This window comes from Chinchilla lanigera, unplaced genomic scaffold (assembly GCF_000276665.1).
Source record: "Chinchilla lanigera isolate Chin_1 unplaced genomic scaffold, ChiLan1.0 scaffold00073, whole genome shotgun sequence".
NCBI lineage: Eukaryota > Metazoa > Chordata > Mammalia > Rodentia > Chinchillidae > Chinchilla > Chinchilla lanigera.
Window position 1 is genome coordinate 7,959,107 of NW_004955474.1, and position 18,850 is coordinate 7,977,956.

General features: G+C 37.5%; 1 protein-coding gene across 1 annotated transcript in view; it reads left to right on the top strand.

Annotated features, from left to right (window-relative positions):
* Itfg1 (integrin alpha FG-GAP repeat containing 1) overlaps positions 1 to 18,850 on the top strand; it is a gene marked incomplete in the record, with an annotated part of 219,908 nt that overhangs the window by 158,123 nt on the left and 42,935 nt on the right. Inside the window, 2 exon segments of the mRNA XM_005401409.2 lie at positions 8,065 to 8,108; positions 14,552 to 14,630. Coding sequence (XP_005401466.1) covers positions 8,065 to 8,108; positions 14,552 to 14,630 — 123 coding nt within the window.

Below are 18,850 nucleotides of genomic sequence, written 5' to 3' on the forward strand. Positions count from 1 at the left end.
GAAGAGATGTGTTGGACAGGATACAAAAGGGAAGCGCGGAGTTCTGTGCACCCTTGGGCTTGTTCTCCTCCAGTAGCCTCCGTGCTGTCTGAGCCCAGTCCCTGCAGGTTTTTATGGTGGCCTCCTGTAAGAGGTATGATTGATGACATCATTGGCCATGGGTGACCAACTCAGCCTCTAGCTCCTTCCCAGTCTCAGAGTTGAGGGATGGGCCTTGAAGCCCCACTGTCTAGCCCTGTCTGGTGTTCCTCCCTATGAGCCCCCAGCCACTAGTCATCTTATTAGCATAAAAAAAGCATTCCTACTCCTCCTGTTATTCCCAGTGTTTAGGGAAATGCTTGCCAGAAACAAGTAGCTGAGACCAAATACAGTTGGCCCTCTGTATGAGGTCTGCATTTATTGATTCAACTGTAGATCGAAAGTATTTCAATAGCCAAGCATGATGGCACATGCTTGTAATCCCAGCTACTCAAGAGGCTGAGGCAGGAGAATCACAAGTACAAGGCCAACCTGAGCAATTTAGATTATGTCTCAAAATTAAAGAGATAAGGATATCATTCAGTGGTAGATTGCTTGCCTCCTATGCATGATGCTTTAGAATTAATCCATAGCACCACAAAACAAAAATATGTATTTTTTAAATACATCTGTACCAGTACAGATTTATTTTCTATTTATTCCTATAATACAGTATTAACAACTGTTTATATAAAATTTACACTGTTTAGGTATTTTAAGTAATCTGGAAATGATTTAAAGTATGTAGGAGGATGCATTTAGTTTATATGCAAATACTATATCATCTTATGTAAGGGACCTGAGTATCCACTGACTTGGGAGGCTACAACCAGTCTTTCATAAATAACTTGTTGACCTTGTGTATTTCTTATTTCAGAGTGTCAGACTTTACACAAAATAATAACAGTATTGTGTAGTTGGATTATAAATGATTTTTGTTTTCTTTATGTTATGAAATTTTTCAACAGTAAGCATGGAATAAAATAGAAACAGTAGGTTGGTAGTTTCTTAGAGATAGGAGATTAAGGAATACATAGCTAAAGGGACTCAGGCTGCTTTTTGAGATGATGAACATGTTCTAAACAGATTATGGTGTTGTTTACATATCTCTAGGCATATACTAAAAGACATTAGCTAGTACACATTAAACTAATTATGTGATAAATTATTATATCTTCTTGTTACAAGATGTGTACATACTTGTACACATATGCAGACATATCTATGACTGTGGGGTTTTAGAAACAGCACCTCTACTCACTGTAGCTAATATGTTCACTTTGTGAAGATGATAGATAAGAACCAAGAACCTTGGGGCTGGGGATTTAGCTCAGCGGCAAAGCGCCTGCCTGGAAATCGCAAGGTCGTGAGTTCGGTTCCCGGTACCGGAGAAAAACCAAAAAAAAAAAAAAAAAAAAAACAAACAAGAACCAAGAACCAAGAACCTCAAAGATAATTAAAACTTCAAACAGCTGAAATGGATAGTAGCATAGCATTCCAGGTGGGAGACTGTGATCACAGTAATAGAGAATAAATAAATACAGAGACTGAGCCTCCTCGCACGGTGCTGAACATTGAGAGAAGATACCAGTGAAATCATACAGTATGTGCTCCGGCTTCCTGTGCTCAGCTTGTGAGACTCAGCCAACACATACACATCTAAATTGCATCTGATTGAGCATGTCTGTCAGTATTTGGTGTTTCACTTTAACAAGAAAGAGTAAATACCCTTCAAGCCAGAACTGGAAGTCCTCCCTTGATCTTCAGTAGTTCCGTGTCTTTCTGCAACATTACAGAGATTCCATAGTTTACCTAGCTTTTTCACTCATCGTGGATATACGAGTTCTATTTCTACTATGAAATTTAAGGGACTGTGTTTTAATATCAGTAGATAACACTAAATGGCTTTCCCTGAACTTTCTCAGGCCTCTATATCCACACCAGCACATGACACTGTCCTGCTTACCACAGAGTCATCTGAGAGAAACTTGTTTGTACAGTAAGTAATACAAATAGTAAGAAACAAAAAATACCAGATTGTAGGGTGAAAAGGAAGTCTATTCACTCTTGCCTCCTAGTGATCCAGTTCTCTTCGCAGAAAAAACCTGATTGTATCCACAGTATTTTACACATACACAAGCACGTAGTATGTATGTGTATATTATTTGTGTATATAGTGTATATGTTTGTGTATCACATAAATGATAATTCCAAACCTCACTTTTCCCACCTAACAGTGTGTCTTGGAAATTATATAACAGCAACACGACTTCAGCTCCTTCATTAATTTAACTGCTAAAAAGTATCACATAGTGTATGTTCAACACAATTTAATGGATTCCCTATTAACCAGGCATCATAGTTCACTTCAGTCTTCTGTTGTTGTAATGTTGCAGTGAATATCCTGCAGGATAAATTCCTAGAAGTGGAATAAATAAAGATTATATGCATATTTTTTAAAATACATTTTATTGAAACATAGCCTACCTATAGAAAAGCATACATAATTATACAGGGCTATGAATTTTCACAGTGTAAGCATACTCATACTCAGATCAAGAAACAAATTTTACCAATAACCAGGAGCCCCTTATATCCTCCTGTTACTGAGTTTACCTAAAAGGAATCTTTTTATTTCCAACACCATAGATTAATTCTGCCAGGCTTATAATTTTTTTTTTTTTTTTTGAGACACGTTCTCGGTATGTAGTTCAGGCTGACCTTGAACCCACCATATAGCCCAGGTGGGCCTCAAGCTCACAGGAATCCTCCTGCCTTAGCCTCCCCAGTGCTGGGATTATAGGCGTGTACCACCATACCTGGCTTTAACTTTTTTTTTTTTTTTTTAGTAGATGTTCCTTCATAGAAATAGTCAGTTCCAAGTTCTACCTAAAGTATGTGATAATGTATAATTCATAACAACTTCACTAACCCAAGGAATTATTAAACTGATTTTACCAGTTAGGTGAAAAATAGTCCGATTTTTAGTTTTCATTCTTCTATCCGTATATAGTAGTCTGTCCTTTTCTGTAGGGAATATATTCCAAGACCCTCAGTGGATGCCTGGAACTTCAGAGAGTACTAAGTCCTCTATGTACTGTGTGTTTTCCTCTATAGACACATCTACAGGAAAGTTTAATTTTTAAATTAGGCACAGTAAAAGATGAACAGGAGTTTTAAAATAGAACAGTTATAGCAATTTATAAAAATTAGGTGAATGTTCTTCTATCTCAGTATTCTGTTTTGCTTGTTTGGTTTTTGTTTTTGTTTTATTGGGGTGTTGTGTGGGTGTTTTTGGTTTTTGGTTTGTTTTATTTTGGGGGGAAATAGGGTCTTGCTATGTAGCTCAGGCTGGCCTCAAATTCACTATGTAGCTCAGCCTGACCTCCAGCTCTTTGCAGACCTCCTGCCTCAGCCTCCCCAGTGCTGCGATGACAAGTGGGCGCCCCTACACCTGTCTTCTCTGTATTCTCCTGTGCTGTACTGACCCCCACTGACTGTGAAGCTGATATATCTAAAGGCCATTTCTTTCTGAACATCTATGAATACTCTTCGTCCTTTCTTACTTCCTTATTGATTTGCAAATTCAATGTAAGATTTTTATGGAAATTAGCCCTTTGTCATATGTTGTAAATATTTTTCCGAATGTGTCATTTATTTTCAAATTTTCCCAAAAAAGTAGTTTTTTCCTAACAAGTGAGGTTAAGTATGTGCATGTGTTTTCATTATTTGCATTTTCTGTTCTGGAGTCTTAAAATACCTTGTTTTCTGTGGGATTATCGTCTAGTAGCTAAAAGTCTTTGTATATTAGCAATAGTATCCCTTTGTAGTATAAGTTACAAAAACATTTCCCTTTTGTCATTAGTCATTACAGTATCTTTTATTTTGTAACAACTTTACTGAAACGTAATTCATAACGTGAATCATTCACTTCAGTGGCTATCGCATATTCACAGTTATGCAGTCACCACTGCAGTCATTCTAGAATACATTCATCACTGCAAAAAGAAATCCTGTACCCTTTAGCTGTCACCCTTAATCTTTCACCATTATCCCAACCCTAACCCTAACTACAGATTTACTTTGTGTAGCCACAGAATTGCCTTTTCTGGACATGTCATATATGTGGATCATATATGATCTTCTATGACTAGCATATTTTACTTAGTGAAATGCTTTTAATGTTTATACATACATGTATGTATGGGCTAGGAATGTCAGTCAGTGGCAGAATGCTTTCCTTGCATGCACAAAGCCCTCGGTTCAATCCCTAGCACAGAAAACAAAATCTTACGTTGTAGTACAGATGAGTACTGTATTCCTTTTAATTGCCAAGTAATACACCATTACATGTGTATACCATATGTTGTTATCCAGTCGCTAGTTAATAGATATTTAAATGGCTTCCACCTTTAACGTGTTAACAATACTACCTTGAACGCTTGCATGTATTATTTTGTGAAGGTACGTTTTCTTTTCTCTTGGAATATATAGAAGAGTGAATGGTTTGGTCAAACGGGAACTGTACTGTTTACCCATTTGGGGGAGGGGAGTGAGGATAAGTCTCACTGTGCTGTCCAGGTTGGCCTCAAACTTATGATCCTCCTGCTTCAGTCTTCTCTGTGCCGCCATACCTGGCCTCTGATGAACCTTTTCAGGAAGGTCCAGATTGTTTCCCAAACCAGCTGCGCCATTCCATGGCTCCACCAGCAATGTACAAGGGCTTCAATTTCTGCAAATCCTCAGTAACACTTACTATTATCTGGCTTTTTTATTACAGCTATCCTAGTAGATATGGAATGTTACTTTTTATACCAGATTTTTAGTTGTGACTTCAAAAAAAAGTTCCTCATCCTAAGCATTTTGAAGGTGTAGTTCAGTGTATTGTGTGTATTTGATTGCTATGAAACACATCTCCAGAACTTTTTCATCTTGTGTAACTGAAACTCTGCCCATTGAGCAACAGCTCCCTTTTTCTCTTCCCCTCAGTCCCTGCTATGCACCATTCTGCCTCTGTCTCGGAGAATTTGACTATGTAAGAGACTTTGTTAAGCAGAGTCCTATGCTAAATGTCCCTCATTGCCCTCAGAAGACTGGCTCCAAAAACCCAGCTTCCCTTTGCAGATTCTGTATCCAAGGTGCTCATGTCCCTCACATAAAATAGCATATTTGCATATAAACTATTTGTGTCCCACCATATACTTTTCATCACTCCTAAACTACTTATGATACCTAATACATTATAAATGCTTTTTTAAGTAGTTATTACACTGTATCAAATAAGAATAATGACAAGAATAATATCTGCACATGTTCAGTACAGACAGTGTTACTTTCCAAATATTTTCAATTCACATTTAGTTGAATCTGCCAATCATGACCCTGCAGGGGTGGAGGGCACTCTGTGCTCATTTCTGTGTGACTCACTGATTTCACTTAGCAGATGGTCTTCAGGATTCATCCGTGTTGTAATATGGGACAGGATTTCCTTTCTTTTAGTATTCCACTGTATACATTCACCACACGTTATTCATTTGTGGATGCGCCTTTGAGTTACTTTTGGCTGTTGTGACTGCTCCTGTGAACATGGGTGTGTATGTCATGGTTTTTATAAACATTTGCCTAATTGCTAGTAATGCAGAGTATCTTTTCATGAGCTCATTGGCTGTGTGTCTTCTTTGAAGAAATGCCTATTCAGATCCTTTGCCCATCTTTCAATGGAGTTATCTTCATTATTGAACTGTAAGAGTCCTTTTTTTATTATTATTATGTCTCTTCCCAGTGTGTTTTATGTTGTGATATAAAGCCTAAGCTTTATTTTCCTCCTTGTAGCCAATTATCCAGTACCATTTATTAAATAATCCATCTTTTCCCACCCCTTAACAAGTAGAAAGTAAGATGAAATGATGCGCAGTCTGCCACCATCTACAAAGACAGGCTTGTGAATAAGTAATCACCGCCCAGTAAGATAAATGTCTGAAGTGAAGGGTTATGTAAATGATTTGGGGACAATTGCAAAAATACCAGTGTCCAAACAGAAGAGAGGGAGCAGCTAGGGCATGAAAACCTTCAGAATAAGATGGTGAGAACCAGGTACTGTGCTGACACAGGAGATGTAAACCGTGAAAGCTGCTTTGCAGGTGTAAATGTTTGTTGCACTGTTTCAGAATACCAGCGTGCAACAGTAAGTGAGCAGGTGTCTTCTTTTGAGATAAAATGCCATGCTTATTTCTTTACACTTATACCGTAGTATAATTTATAAACAACAAATCCGTTGCTTCTGCTTCTGGAAGCTATGAAGTCCAAGACTGAGAAGCTGGTGTGTTGGACTCTGCCGCACACGTGACACTTCCCTGCTGGGTCCTCCCATGCCGGAGGTCGGGCCAAGTGTGCTGACAGATCCAGGAGTACTCTACCCTGAGCCGCATTCCCAGCCCACTCCTCACTGAGTCTCCCTAAATTGCCTGGGCTGGGCTCAAATTTGTGATCTTCCTGCCTGCCTCCAGCTGGGATTACCGGCATGCATCCCCATGCCGGGCTGCAGCTTCTTCTCTAAAGGCACTGCTCTCATTCTTGAAAGGGAAGCCATCGTGACCTGATTTCTTCCCAGAGGCCCCACCTCATAATCCTCTCATACTGGTTATTAGGCCACAACATACAGATTTTGGAGCAACACCAGAAAGACCCAGCTGAAGTACACTTCTGTTACGTTTGTAATTCCACATTCATATAATGTAAATGAACATGAGAAACCATTTTCCTGTGCACATATTTTAATCCACTGACAAATGTTCATAATTATTATTGAAGTACTTTATGTTACTGAGAACAACTTCCAGTTAAATTTCTTTCATTTTAATGTGTAGAATATTTAGTGGCACATAATATCTGCACCACTTTTCCAGAAGTAGTAGAAATACATAGTGATATGTCAGTTGTTGAACAATTCATTCCAGATCTGTGCCTGAACACTGAAAAGTTCAAGAACCGAACATGTTTTTTCCATAGAACTAATGGGAAAAAAATAATTGGCTCTGTGACCCAAATATTACACTTATAAATTCATTTTTCCAGTACTTTAACAAATTTTGCAGTGATCTCTTTCTCTGACACCGTTGTAGTTCCCACAGTTACCCTCTTAGCTTCACTGCTGGTATCACTAACTTTCTTTGGACCTATGTAGTTACAGTAGTTACACAAATAAAGCACAGAAAAAAACACAGTGACCAGTGTTTTAACGCACTCACTCAGCACTACATGAAGCGTCAACCCTTTGTGTCCACTGTAAGACATCACACATGCCTCACTCAGCCCACATAGGTTTTCTTCAAGTCAGATTTTCGGTTTAACTGTGAGCAAAGTTACAAACACCAAACAGACTTTTTTCAAACTTTGCTATTCAAGTAGTGGAGAATTCGAGGTTGGAAATGTTCCACAACCAAGGTATCCCTATAGTTACATTTCAAAACCCACATTACTTTTAAAGATTTTTTAAATTTTTTTTGTAATTATAGAATAAATGTATCAGTAAATTATTTGTGTATATTTGTTCTGATCCCATCAGTTGTTGTAATTATATTCTCCATAATAGTTAAGGGTACCCAAAGTCTTTGACAGGATATATGGAAAAAGTGTAGATTGAAATACAGAGTGCCTGGTGTTCTTTTTATTTTTCTCAGTATGCATTTTAACTGGTTTGCATTTGGCACCTCCGGCAGATTCTAAGCCATCCTTGGAATTTAGCTAGCCAACAGGAAAGCAGGAGAGTATTGTGTCACACAGTGATAATTAATCATCTCCCTGTGGAGTACACAAAACAGCGGCATCTTCACAGCTTGATAAAGTGAAGTACTGAATATTCAAGTACTACATACTCAAATTTGAAATATTGGTATAAAGTGAACAAAAGAAATTTAATTTGCTCAGACCTAAAGGAACTGAAATGGTTTCTGCTTGTGATCATACAAGTATATTAAGGGATTTTAGGGGGAAATTTAGAGCTTACATTGTAACAGTAATAATTGCCTGTTTCTTATTTTTCCACAGTTCTTAGTGGTCTGTGTTCTAATGACTGTCCTCGTAAGATAACAGTAAGTAAACTTACTTTTCAGTTATTAATATTTCAGGGAAAATTCACTGCATGATAAATACACACAACACAGTTGTTACAGGATATAAATTGTTATTACTGTTTAGCAGTGATTAGAGTACCCTTCATTACTCAAAAAACCTTTGCTGGAATTTACTGCCTTTCTCCCAAAAAATTCTCACTTACAAGGGTCACCTCTTTTATGAAGCCTTTTCTGATATCCTCCCATTATTTTGGAACATTCGGTATTTGTAATATTTGATTCATAGTTTTAGGTTAGATGCCTCTCTACAGTGGAGTGTAACCTGTTGTCAGAACCTTACTGTGTAGCGTTGCATAGTTGATACAGAGCACAGGGTGAGACCTGTACAAGGCAGTTAATGACTTTTTATAGTCTGGCTTGCGAGGACCAAAGGAATGTGACCAGATTAGTCCTCATTGTCACACTCCCAAGGTCTACTCCTTTTCTTCCCTCCGTCTCCATTCTGTTACTCCCAGCAACTCCATCCAATTAGGATCCCATCAGTGGTTTGATCTTCGAGCTCTCATGACTCAGTCACTCCCCAGAATCCCATCAGCACCCCAGTTGTCAACACAACAAGCCTTTTGAAAGACTTGGCTTGGAATCCAAAATATGATTCCTTGTTTCATAAGAAATTATTCCTCATTAAAAGATAGGGAAGCTGGGGCTCAGAGAGATTAAATAATCCAAATTCACACAGAGCTATTAAAGAGTAAAACTGTAAGACAAAACTAGATGTTAAGATTATCGTCTCATATACTTACTATCATATTTAAGCATGACCTACCAATATTTTAGGTATAGTTGAGAAACTTCCTATATTTAAGATATGTAGAAACAAGTCCTGAACCAGAGATTTAATTTAGGCTCAACCTAGGAGTAACACCTCTGAAATAGCGAGGGAAACAGGGCTGGCAGAAGGAGAGAGAGGTTGGTCTACAATGCATGGGAGCTCTGAGGCTTTGATGGGCCTCAGAGATGTTTCCAGGCAAGACAAAGGGGCCAAACCTTAGCATGCTGCATTATTCAGACATAGCACTCAGCGAGCTCCTGGGAAGGGCTTCTAATTATTGAGGCAGATCTCTTCAGTTAAGAACAGTGTCGGGGGGCTGGGGATTTAGCTCAGCAGCAAAAGCGCCTGCCTGGCAAGCACAAGGTCGTGAGTTCGGTTCCCGGTACCGGAAAAAAACAAAAAAAAAAAAAAAAAAAAAAAAACAGTGTCGGGGTATAACCCAGCTATGAGTCACTAGCAGCCAACACGTGGGACAGCTTGGGAAATGTGTCAGTCCTGGAGGGAAGAGCTGGATGATGCACTGCAACATCCATACTGACTCCAAGGCATTTACTGCAAGCCAGGGAAGACTAGATTCAGTTACATGTTGAGGCTGAAAAATATAAAGACTACTAGAAGCCAGGTGTGTTGGGGCATGCCTATAATCCCAGCATTCTAGGAAGCTGAGGCAGGAGGATCAAAAGTTCAAGCCCAGCCAGGGCAACTTACCAGTTTAGTGAGACTCTATGTCAAAATAAAAAGGGCTCAGTGAGAAGGCCCTGGGTTCAACCTCCATGTACCACCAAAAGAGAAAGAGACAGACAGAGACAGAGAGGTTCCATCTGCCAGGGAAGCTGCCGCCATGTTCCCAGCACAGCGGAGGAATTTGATGAAGGAGCTGGGTTACTAACCAAAGCAAGTCTTCAACTGTGATGAAACTGCACTCTTCTGGCAGAAGATGCCCAGTACAATCTACATCCTTAAAAATGCAGAAGTGGCACTGGAGCATGGCACATGGAATGACAGGTTAACTCAGGTGTCGAGTACAGGGCATATGAGGAGAACCGTGTGCTCTAAGAAACACAAGTCATTTTGAGAGAGACAACACATTCACATAGCATTGCAGCAAATTTTTATAATTGTCGTTTATTATCATTATTGATCTCTTACTGTACATAATTTATAAGTTAAGCTTTATCATAGACATTTATGTATACCTAGCTGGCTGAGTGCTGTGTCTGAATAATGCAGCATGCTAAAAAACAGTACTGTATTTGTACAGTAAGGTTCTATCCATGGCTCTACGTCAGCTGGGAGTCTCCGAGTATATTCATCAGCGGTAAGGGAGGACTGCTGTACGCTGCACATAGCTACTCGGTCCTTACTGTAATCCTGTGATGGATGCACTAATACCTGTTATATAAATGAGGCTCCTTGACCATCCCTCAGGTAAGATGAGGAAACTGAAACTCGGAAAAGTAAAATTAACTTGCCCAAGGTCACAAGGAAGTCTAAACCCAGAATGTCTGATTCTAATGACTGCACTTTTATCTTCAGAATCTGGAAAGTCTCAAGACGTGAAATATATAGAATGAACTCACAGGGCTTGAATTACTGTGTAAGTCAGCCAGGCACTTGTAAGATAGTACTGTAGCCTGGGTGGCTTAAACAACAGAAAGTTACTTTCTCACAGTTTTGAAGGCTGGACGTGCGTGACTACAGTGCCAGCCTGTTGGGATCTAGAGCAGTCTCTACCCGGTGTGCAGCGGGCTGCCTTGTCTGGGTGAGCTCGTCTGGCCTCTCCCCAGCCTGTGGGCCTGGAAAGGGGAGCTCCCACTTCTCTTCTCGGGCACACAACCCCTCAGGGTGCCACTTTCACAGCCCCGTCTGACTTGACTTAACTCCCAACGTCCCAGCTCTAAATATAAACACTGAGACAAAAAGGGACACAAACATTAAGGTTGGCACACTGTTAAGTAAATTATTTCAGAGAAGTGTGAGAAAGAGCTATTTTTCTTGAATAGATGCCTCTTAGGTTTTAGCGAAGTTTTTAAAAAGTTGATTTTGACAATATTTTGGCCCAGAGTTCTCATTGCTTTTTTGAGAAAGCAGAGTGTTTTTTTTTTTTTGTTTGTTTGTTTTTTGAGACAGGGTCTCACTATATAGTTCAGGCTGGTCTTAAACTGACCACAATCCTCTGGTCTCAGTGTCCTGAGTGCTGAGATTACAGGCATGAGCCACCACGCCCAGCTGAGAGCAGATTTTTGATGTCTTTACTGTACCATTCTCGAACTGATTCCACCCTACTTTGTACACTTTGAATGCACCTATATTCGTGCATAGTTGTATAAGTTTGTGCATTCTGCATTTAGAAAATACCAATATACAGTACCAACTCATGTAAATCTGTTGTTTATACATGTCACTGCATAGTATTTTAAAATCATGTTTATTAACATCACCTCTAATTTTGTCAAGAAAGGTTTTAAGTATTGGGAAGATGTCAGCTCATAGCAGCAGATACAGAATTTCAAAATTGTATTTTTCACTTGTAATCTCTAATTTTATTACTATCAACAAATACTGTCTGTCTTACTTTGTCTATTTTCAAAAAACCACAGAGAGTTTTCTGGTGCTACTGCTAATTACCCATCCTTGCTTTGCCCTGCTAACATGGTACATGGTACAAATGATGTCTTATTATAGCTAATGTGACCTGTGAGTGTTTGAGAGTACCACGGGGCCATGTACCATACTTTGAGAACCACTGTGGTGGAATCAAATTCAGATTTCTGAAACCTTCTCTTCAGATGTTAGAATGATTGACCCTTGGTAAATGGTGAAATTCAACTTTCAGGTGCAGGAATATGCTGACCTAATTTTCTTTTAATTGAATGTAGGTAAAAGAAAGAGAAAAACGCCTAAATAATCTAAAAAATATGATACTGTGGCTAGTACTATGAAATATTCCACATGTATTAGAATAAATACTCAAAAATGTAACTGGGAACTGGGTATAGTATTGCATACCTATAATCCCAACACTCAAGAGGATGAGGCAGGAGGATCACCATGAGTTCACGGCCAACCTGGACTCCATAGCAAGACTCTATTTCAAAAAAAATTTAAAAATATGTAATTGGGAATACTCACTGAAAACAATTCTTAGAACCCAGGATACCTGTTCCAGTGTACAGAGTGTGGCTTATAAAGTAAATTTGAGGTTATTACATGGTGGTAAATGTGGCCTCATGAATACTCACTCCAAGCCTCTCTGGAATAAAATGAGCTTAAGATACAGAAAAAGTATACCGTATGCCAAAAAAACAGATCTAGAGAAAATAAAACATTTTAAGAAGTGATTACCATATACACAGTAATAATTGTTAAGAGTATGAGAAGCAGTAGGAGCTCTCATGTACTGCTGGAGGGAATATAAAATTGTAATACCACTTCAGGAAAAGTACAGTTCAAGAGGCATATATCCTATGACTTCCCCTTCCAGGTTCCTAACTCCCAATCTTTTGCACTTGTGCATTCTTAGGTGACATATGAACAAATGCTGTGTCTATTGCAGCAAAAAGAAAGATGGAAAAAATGTCAGTCAACAATAGAATAAAAAAATGATTGTATAATCACACAGTGCAATACTCCATGGCAGTAGAAATAAACTACAGCACCATGTTTAATCATGAGTGAGTCTCAAAATAATGTATTTTAAGCCAAGCATGGTGGAACACATCTGTAATCTTAGTACTCTGGGAGGCTGAGGCAGGAAAATTGCAAATTCAAGCCTCACCTGAACAACTTAGTGAGACTCTGTCTCAGAATAAAAAAATTTTTAAATGGTTGGGAATGCAACATAGTGTGAAGACCCTAGGTCAATGATGGCAAACGTTGTAGGGACAAGTGCCCAGACTGCAACCCAAAACACGCTGATTCATCCCAGAGTGCCAACACTATAATTAAACCTGAATACTGAGGTTTTAGTTTAGAAAATACAACTCATACATTAACATCCTTTGTCTCTAAAAGAAAAAAAAAAAAAAAGCACATGTCTTGGGTTCAGTCCTCAGTACTACAAAAACAAAACAAACATGCTTTTTAAAAACCAAGCAACAGAAGGATGCCACTGGCCTAACAGAAACTGTGTATAATGGAGTTCTTTTGTTTTATTTTGTTGTGGTGCAATACCAGGGATTGAACCTAAGGAGGGCCTCATGCATGCTAGGCAAGAGCTCTGCCTGTGAGCTGCGTCCTCAGCCCTCAGAAGGTACTTTAATGGGGTTACATATATGATGAAGCTGTAAGTAAAAAAGGAATAATTAAATGAAGAAGATAATTTCTTAGCTTAACTTCTGTTCACCTGTCTAGTTGACTTGAAAATTGTGGATATCTGAGAACGCTTTCCTTTGCCAATCTGCAAAATAGGACTGTAGATACAGAATTTTGTCAGTTCTTTGATGAAAACAGTATTAACGCAGAGTGTACTGCTCATCTTTGTACGTAATAGTACTTCATGAACAACCTTGTTTTTAATATTTGTGTGATAGTCTCCACAACTGTTTTATTCAGTTAGTGATATCATATGAGTAATTCTGTTCTTATAGCAGCCTAACTTCTCATGGCCAATGGGAACACATGTCTGCATTTCTTGGAATATCAGGCAGGTGGTCATGGTGTCAGTGGTATTAATTCTTACCTATCCTGGATGAACTCAGCTTTAGAGTGTTAATAGAGTATCTAAAGGTGTTGTTAACTTTTATGTACTTTATTGAAAAGATCGTAAATTCTATTTCTGTGAAAAGTATTCAAAAAATTAAAAGCATTTTTAACCATTTGTTAACATCTTTAATAGGCTGCCTATTACAATCATTGGTTCCTTTATGTCCTATTCAGTTAGCCTTGATTTCCAAAGAGAAGGAATACATTATTTTAGTCAAAGTTTGAGTAGGATTCTAGAAATAAACAAGTTGGAGATCAGCTTTATCACTGTAACAAAGCTTTGTCAGCCTGTCAGGTTTTTCTTACCAGGAAAATAATATGACTGAACTAATCATCAGTTTTGTAATTACTGTGGATGAGTTTTATTTATCTTGATATGTTAGGGAGAAAATGTAAGCTGTGTAATCCATCCCTGAAAAAAAAAGCAATGCTGTATTTAGCATGTATCATATTAAAAATTGTAGTTCTTTGTATTTTTGGTCATTTGATTTTGAGTTGTATTTTTATTTTTATTTCTAGTGCTGGGGATTGAACCCAAGGCTTCACACATGCTAGGCAAGCACTCTACCACTGAGCTGCACCCCCAGCCACAAAATTGTTGTAGTTCTATTCTAGGTAAAACCAAATGAAGATTAAAAAAAAAAAAAAACCTTACCTAAAATATTTACCCTTATTTTAAGGAGAGACAATATTAGATCTTAGAAATACCCTCTGAAAATAATGAGTTATATTTAAAGTGTTAAAAATTTTGTGGTAGCCAGCTTTTCTTGTGAAGTGCTATGTATTTGTAGAAATGATCTCTAAGTAACTGTCATCTATGTAAGATCTATATGTAAGAATTTTTTTACTTTACACAATAGATTTGCCTGAAATTTCAAATCGTTCCCTTATTTTCCAAGGCTAACTATTTCCTTTCTTATTGCAGCCCTTTGGAGTGAATCAACCTGGACCTTACATCATGTATACAACTGTTGATGCAAATGGGTATCTGAAAAACGGCTCAGGTAAGACTGTCACTGTGAGTGATGGGGTCCTAGATGGTCCTTCAGGTTCTTATGTGCAATGCACAAATAATTGGGTGTGACATGTGACAGTAAGGAAAAAGCAGAAAAGTTTAATGAACTGCAATTAGGCAGTGGAACGCTCAGAAGGAGTAGGCTTGTACCCAGGAAAGGAAAGTGACACGCACACTGAATATGTTGGGTTTAAGAATTTAAAATGTGTCGCTGGATCTAGGGCACCTCCCGTTGGATTGTTCAGAGTATGACGGACAGTGAGATTCGCAGGGCACTGAGTCATGTCAGCTGTGACTGTCATGCATGTACTTCCTCATAATTCACTCTGTTATAATTGGATACATGCGATCCAGTATGTTTGCATGAGCCTTCAGTGAGCTCCAGGGAAGAAAGGTTACTGTAGGTCATGCTGGAGAATCTGATGCGCATGTGTCTTGGCTTGGGACTTCAGAATCTGCCAGGGTAGGTGCTGGGGTCCTTGTCTTTCTTCACTTCTTGGTAGTAGACCTTAAAACGAAGGTCAGCAGTTAGCCCTGGGACATTAGCCTGGGTTAGCCTAGGTTCAGATGGGTGGAGGGAGTAACCCTGTAGTCCCAATTACACTCTCTATATTAAGGCCAGATATAGATATTATGTCCCTAATGTACAGAAGCACTTTGCTTTAATGTATTGAAACGGTAAACTGGCAACAAACTTGTAATAAAATTTTCACTTTTATTATACTTTGTCATTCTGTAGACTATATCTACAGATTATAAAAGATACTCATAACAAAAATATTAACATTTAACTATCACTATTGTGATGGATCCAATTCATTGCCTGTTTTTCGCTTGAAGTAACAGAAATTGGGAGAAATTGCTTGATTTGTCTTGATCAAAGAGTGAAATGGTAAATTTAAATTAAGCTCATTTTAAAAGAAAAAGTTAGAAATCCAATCACTACTGCAGTCTAAAGTAATCCTGTTAATATGTGGAGCAGAAGCTGAAAATAAAGACTTTTTTCACATGTAAAGGAAAAAATCAAGTTTACATTTAAATAAACAATGAAAGGAAGTTCAGTCAAAACAAAGACAATAAGTGTGAACAAAGGATGTCTGCATTTAGCAGATAACTGACTTAAGATTAGTTCCGATTACAGTAGATTCAACTGTGATCCTCCCCATTACCTAAACGAGCAAAGGAATCCTAATATGTTACATGCTTCTCTGAGACTCAGAGAGTTTTAGTCACTTCTTTACTTTTTTAGATTAAAAAAAAGGAACTCATTTGATGGCCATTCATGTGTTATATACTGGCCTTACATAAATACATCAGAATGAGCTTACTTTTTTAGGTAATTATACTCATTTGAGGCTCAGTCATATTGATGGTTTAGGACAAACATTTCATAAAACAAAACCTTTGAAAAATTCAAGGATAGATTAACAAACACAATTATACTGAAATAATTTAATATGCAGTTATCAGTTTAATTTGTATACATATTATATTTAGTCCCAAAGAAGACTCTGGGATCAGTTTTATCTTCTGTCAGTTAAAGGTGCAGATAATTTCACTGCTAAGTAAGATTTTCCAAAATACATAAAAACAAGATAAAAGTAATAAAATCAGTATACCCAGAAAACAGAAACTTAGCTCACTGGAGAATTACCAGTGAAATTCCTATCTAAAAAACTAACAATTTAAAGCTACCTACACTTCCCAAAAAGATAACACCATCAAGTATCTTAGGAATGCATGGTGGTTTACAAGAGAATAATTTCTTATCAATTTTTTAAAGTCCTCCCTTCTTTTTTATGCATATAATGATACATTGTATATATCTTTCCATGTCTAGTTATTTGATGGTCCTAGTTTCTTTTAGTTCAGTTTTGTATGGATATAGAATAACAACTCTAACCAGTCCTCTGTTTTTTGTCATAATAAAGCAATGCAACAGTAAACATCTTATTTTTATATGCATCTATTTTTATATTTTTGTGCAGCTAAATAAAAAGTCTGGAAGAATGTATACCAAATTAACTCTTATGGGAACCATGATTTTAAGAGAGTTACTTCCTACTTTGTGCATTTCTGTAATAATTGACTATTTTCCAGCCTTTTTTAATTTAATTTTTTAAAAATACAAAGTGTACACCAAATCAAAGTCTCTCAAAGATATTGATAGCAGGCCAGCATGGTAGTAGTAACTGGGTGTGGTAGCATGTGCCTACAGTCCCAGCCACTAAGGAGGCTGAGGCAGGAAGATCGCCCCTTCAAGGTTAGTGTAGACAACTTGATGAGACCTCTGCCTAATACCACAAAAAAAAAAAAAATTCTAAAAACTGATGCAGAAAATATATTTTAATTCTGTGATCATTGAGCCATTCTCAAAACTTTATTAACCCTCTTCTACAAACGAGGCTTTGCCGTTTCGTAGATTATCTCACTAGATAATAAAAACCCCTTCATTGTTAGCCACCGTTATTATTGTTAAGTAAATAGAGGAATATTTAATTAGCAGTATTTCTTTAAATCTACACCACACAGTAATAGAACATGGGATTTCTTCACGCTAACTTGAATAGTTACCTGTTAGATTGGGATAGAAATTGAGAAGGAATTTATAAAAGCATGGGAGAAAATACTGAGGTAAGGAGAGATAAGTGCCATCAAGTACATAAGTCAGGTGAGTATATAAGCTTTCCTAGCAAATGTCAGAAAAATCAAACTTACTAGCAAACTGGGAAAAAAATCTAAAGGTCAAAAAAAATAGAGAAGTAATAAATTATGCTACTTTATAATATTCTCCAGCCTATAAAATATTTTATGATTTTTGATGAAATGAGAAAGTGTTTGAGAAGGAGACACATTTTCAGGTATAATCCACCTTGTACCGGTGATATTGTGTGTTTATTATAGGAAAAAAATATATAAACAAAAGACACATTTAAAAATGTTACCTTGCTTAGCTGTTCGTTATGGGATTTTCTTTGTATGTTTTTTCCATTTCAGTTTTCTAATTTAAGACAATTCTTTATTTTAAGAGGAATTTTTTAATTTAATTTACCAAGAGATGGAGGTAGGGGAGGGGGAAAGAATTAAGGTGTGCTATGTACGTGTACCAGTTCCCCATATAAAAGCAATCATTATATACTGTGGACATGGACTAATAAAAAAAGTTGAAGATGAAAAGAAAAAGAAAAATGATTAAAACATATTCCAGATAGATGCTGTGTTGCATGCACTATGGAGTAGGACTTACTTTTTTAATTTAGGTGTTTCCAGACTTTAGCTCAATATTTAGACTCGAGAAACAGAGATAGACGCATAGTGGCACAAAACTGTAATCCCAGCACCCTGGGAGGCTGAGGCAGGAAAAAACAAGTTAAAGCTCAGCCTGAGCAACTTGGCAAGATGGCATTTCAGAATTTTAAAAGTGGGCTGGGAATGGAGCTCAATGCAGAGGCCTGGGTTCAATCTCCAAGTACCACAAAAGGGGACAAGACAAAGACTTGGTTAAACCATGCCACTCATCCCTTCCTGCCCATCAGTTGAGAATTTGTACCATAGGAAGAAGACGACCACACTTACGTATTTTAAAAACTGCATGCCTGTTTATTCATAGAGTAGCTAGGGATGATTACCCATTAGTGGATCATGAAGTTAATTTAATAACTTACAGAACTTTTTACTTAATGGAATAAAAGAACACTAGAAAATACCACAGTATATGACAGAAAAGTTAGGTGTAGTGGGGAGTGTGTGTGTGTGTATGTGTTCATACTTGGTGATAACATGAAATGTAGTTTTTATTGTAGGGTATAATCAGACTATTTGAAAGCCACTACCAGCGAGAGATAATAACCTGCATGAATTTTTTTTATTAAAGGCTTAGCCTAATTTTCCATCTGGTTATAGATTTTACCTTTCTTACGCAGTATTCTATGATCTTTCTCCACTCTTATCAAAGCCTGAAGAGACAAATGTTTTCAGAGAGTTAGAAACAACAGGTCTATGACAGATCCAAAAACATAAAATTAAACTATATTTACTATGATCATTTTAGCAGCTAAATTCTCATGTTTTGAATGTAGTAGTTTGCTTACTGCTTTTACAGAGGAGCCAAAGATCTGCAAGGGGGACCCAAATTCTCTCAGTAGTGTCTGACAAGAACTTAGTAGATTGGAGTACATTGCCACTATTTAACAGACTAATTGGTTGTTT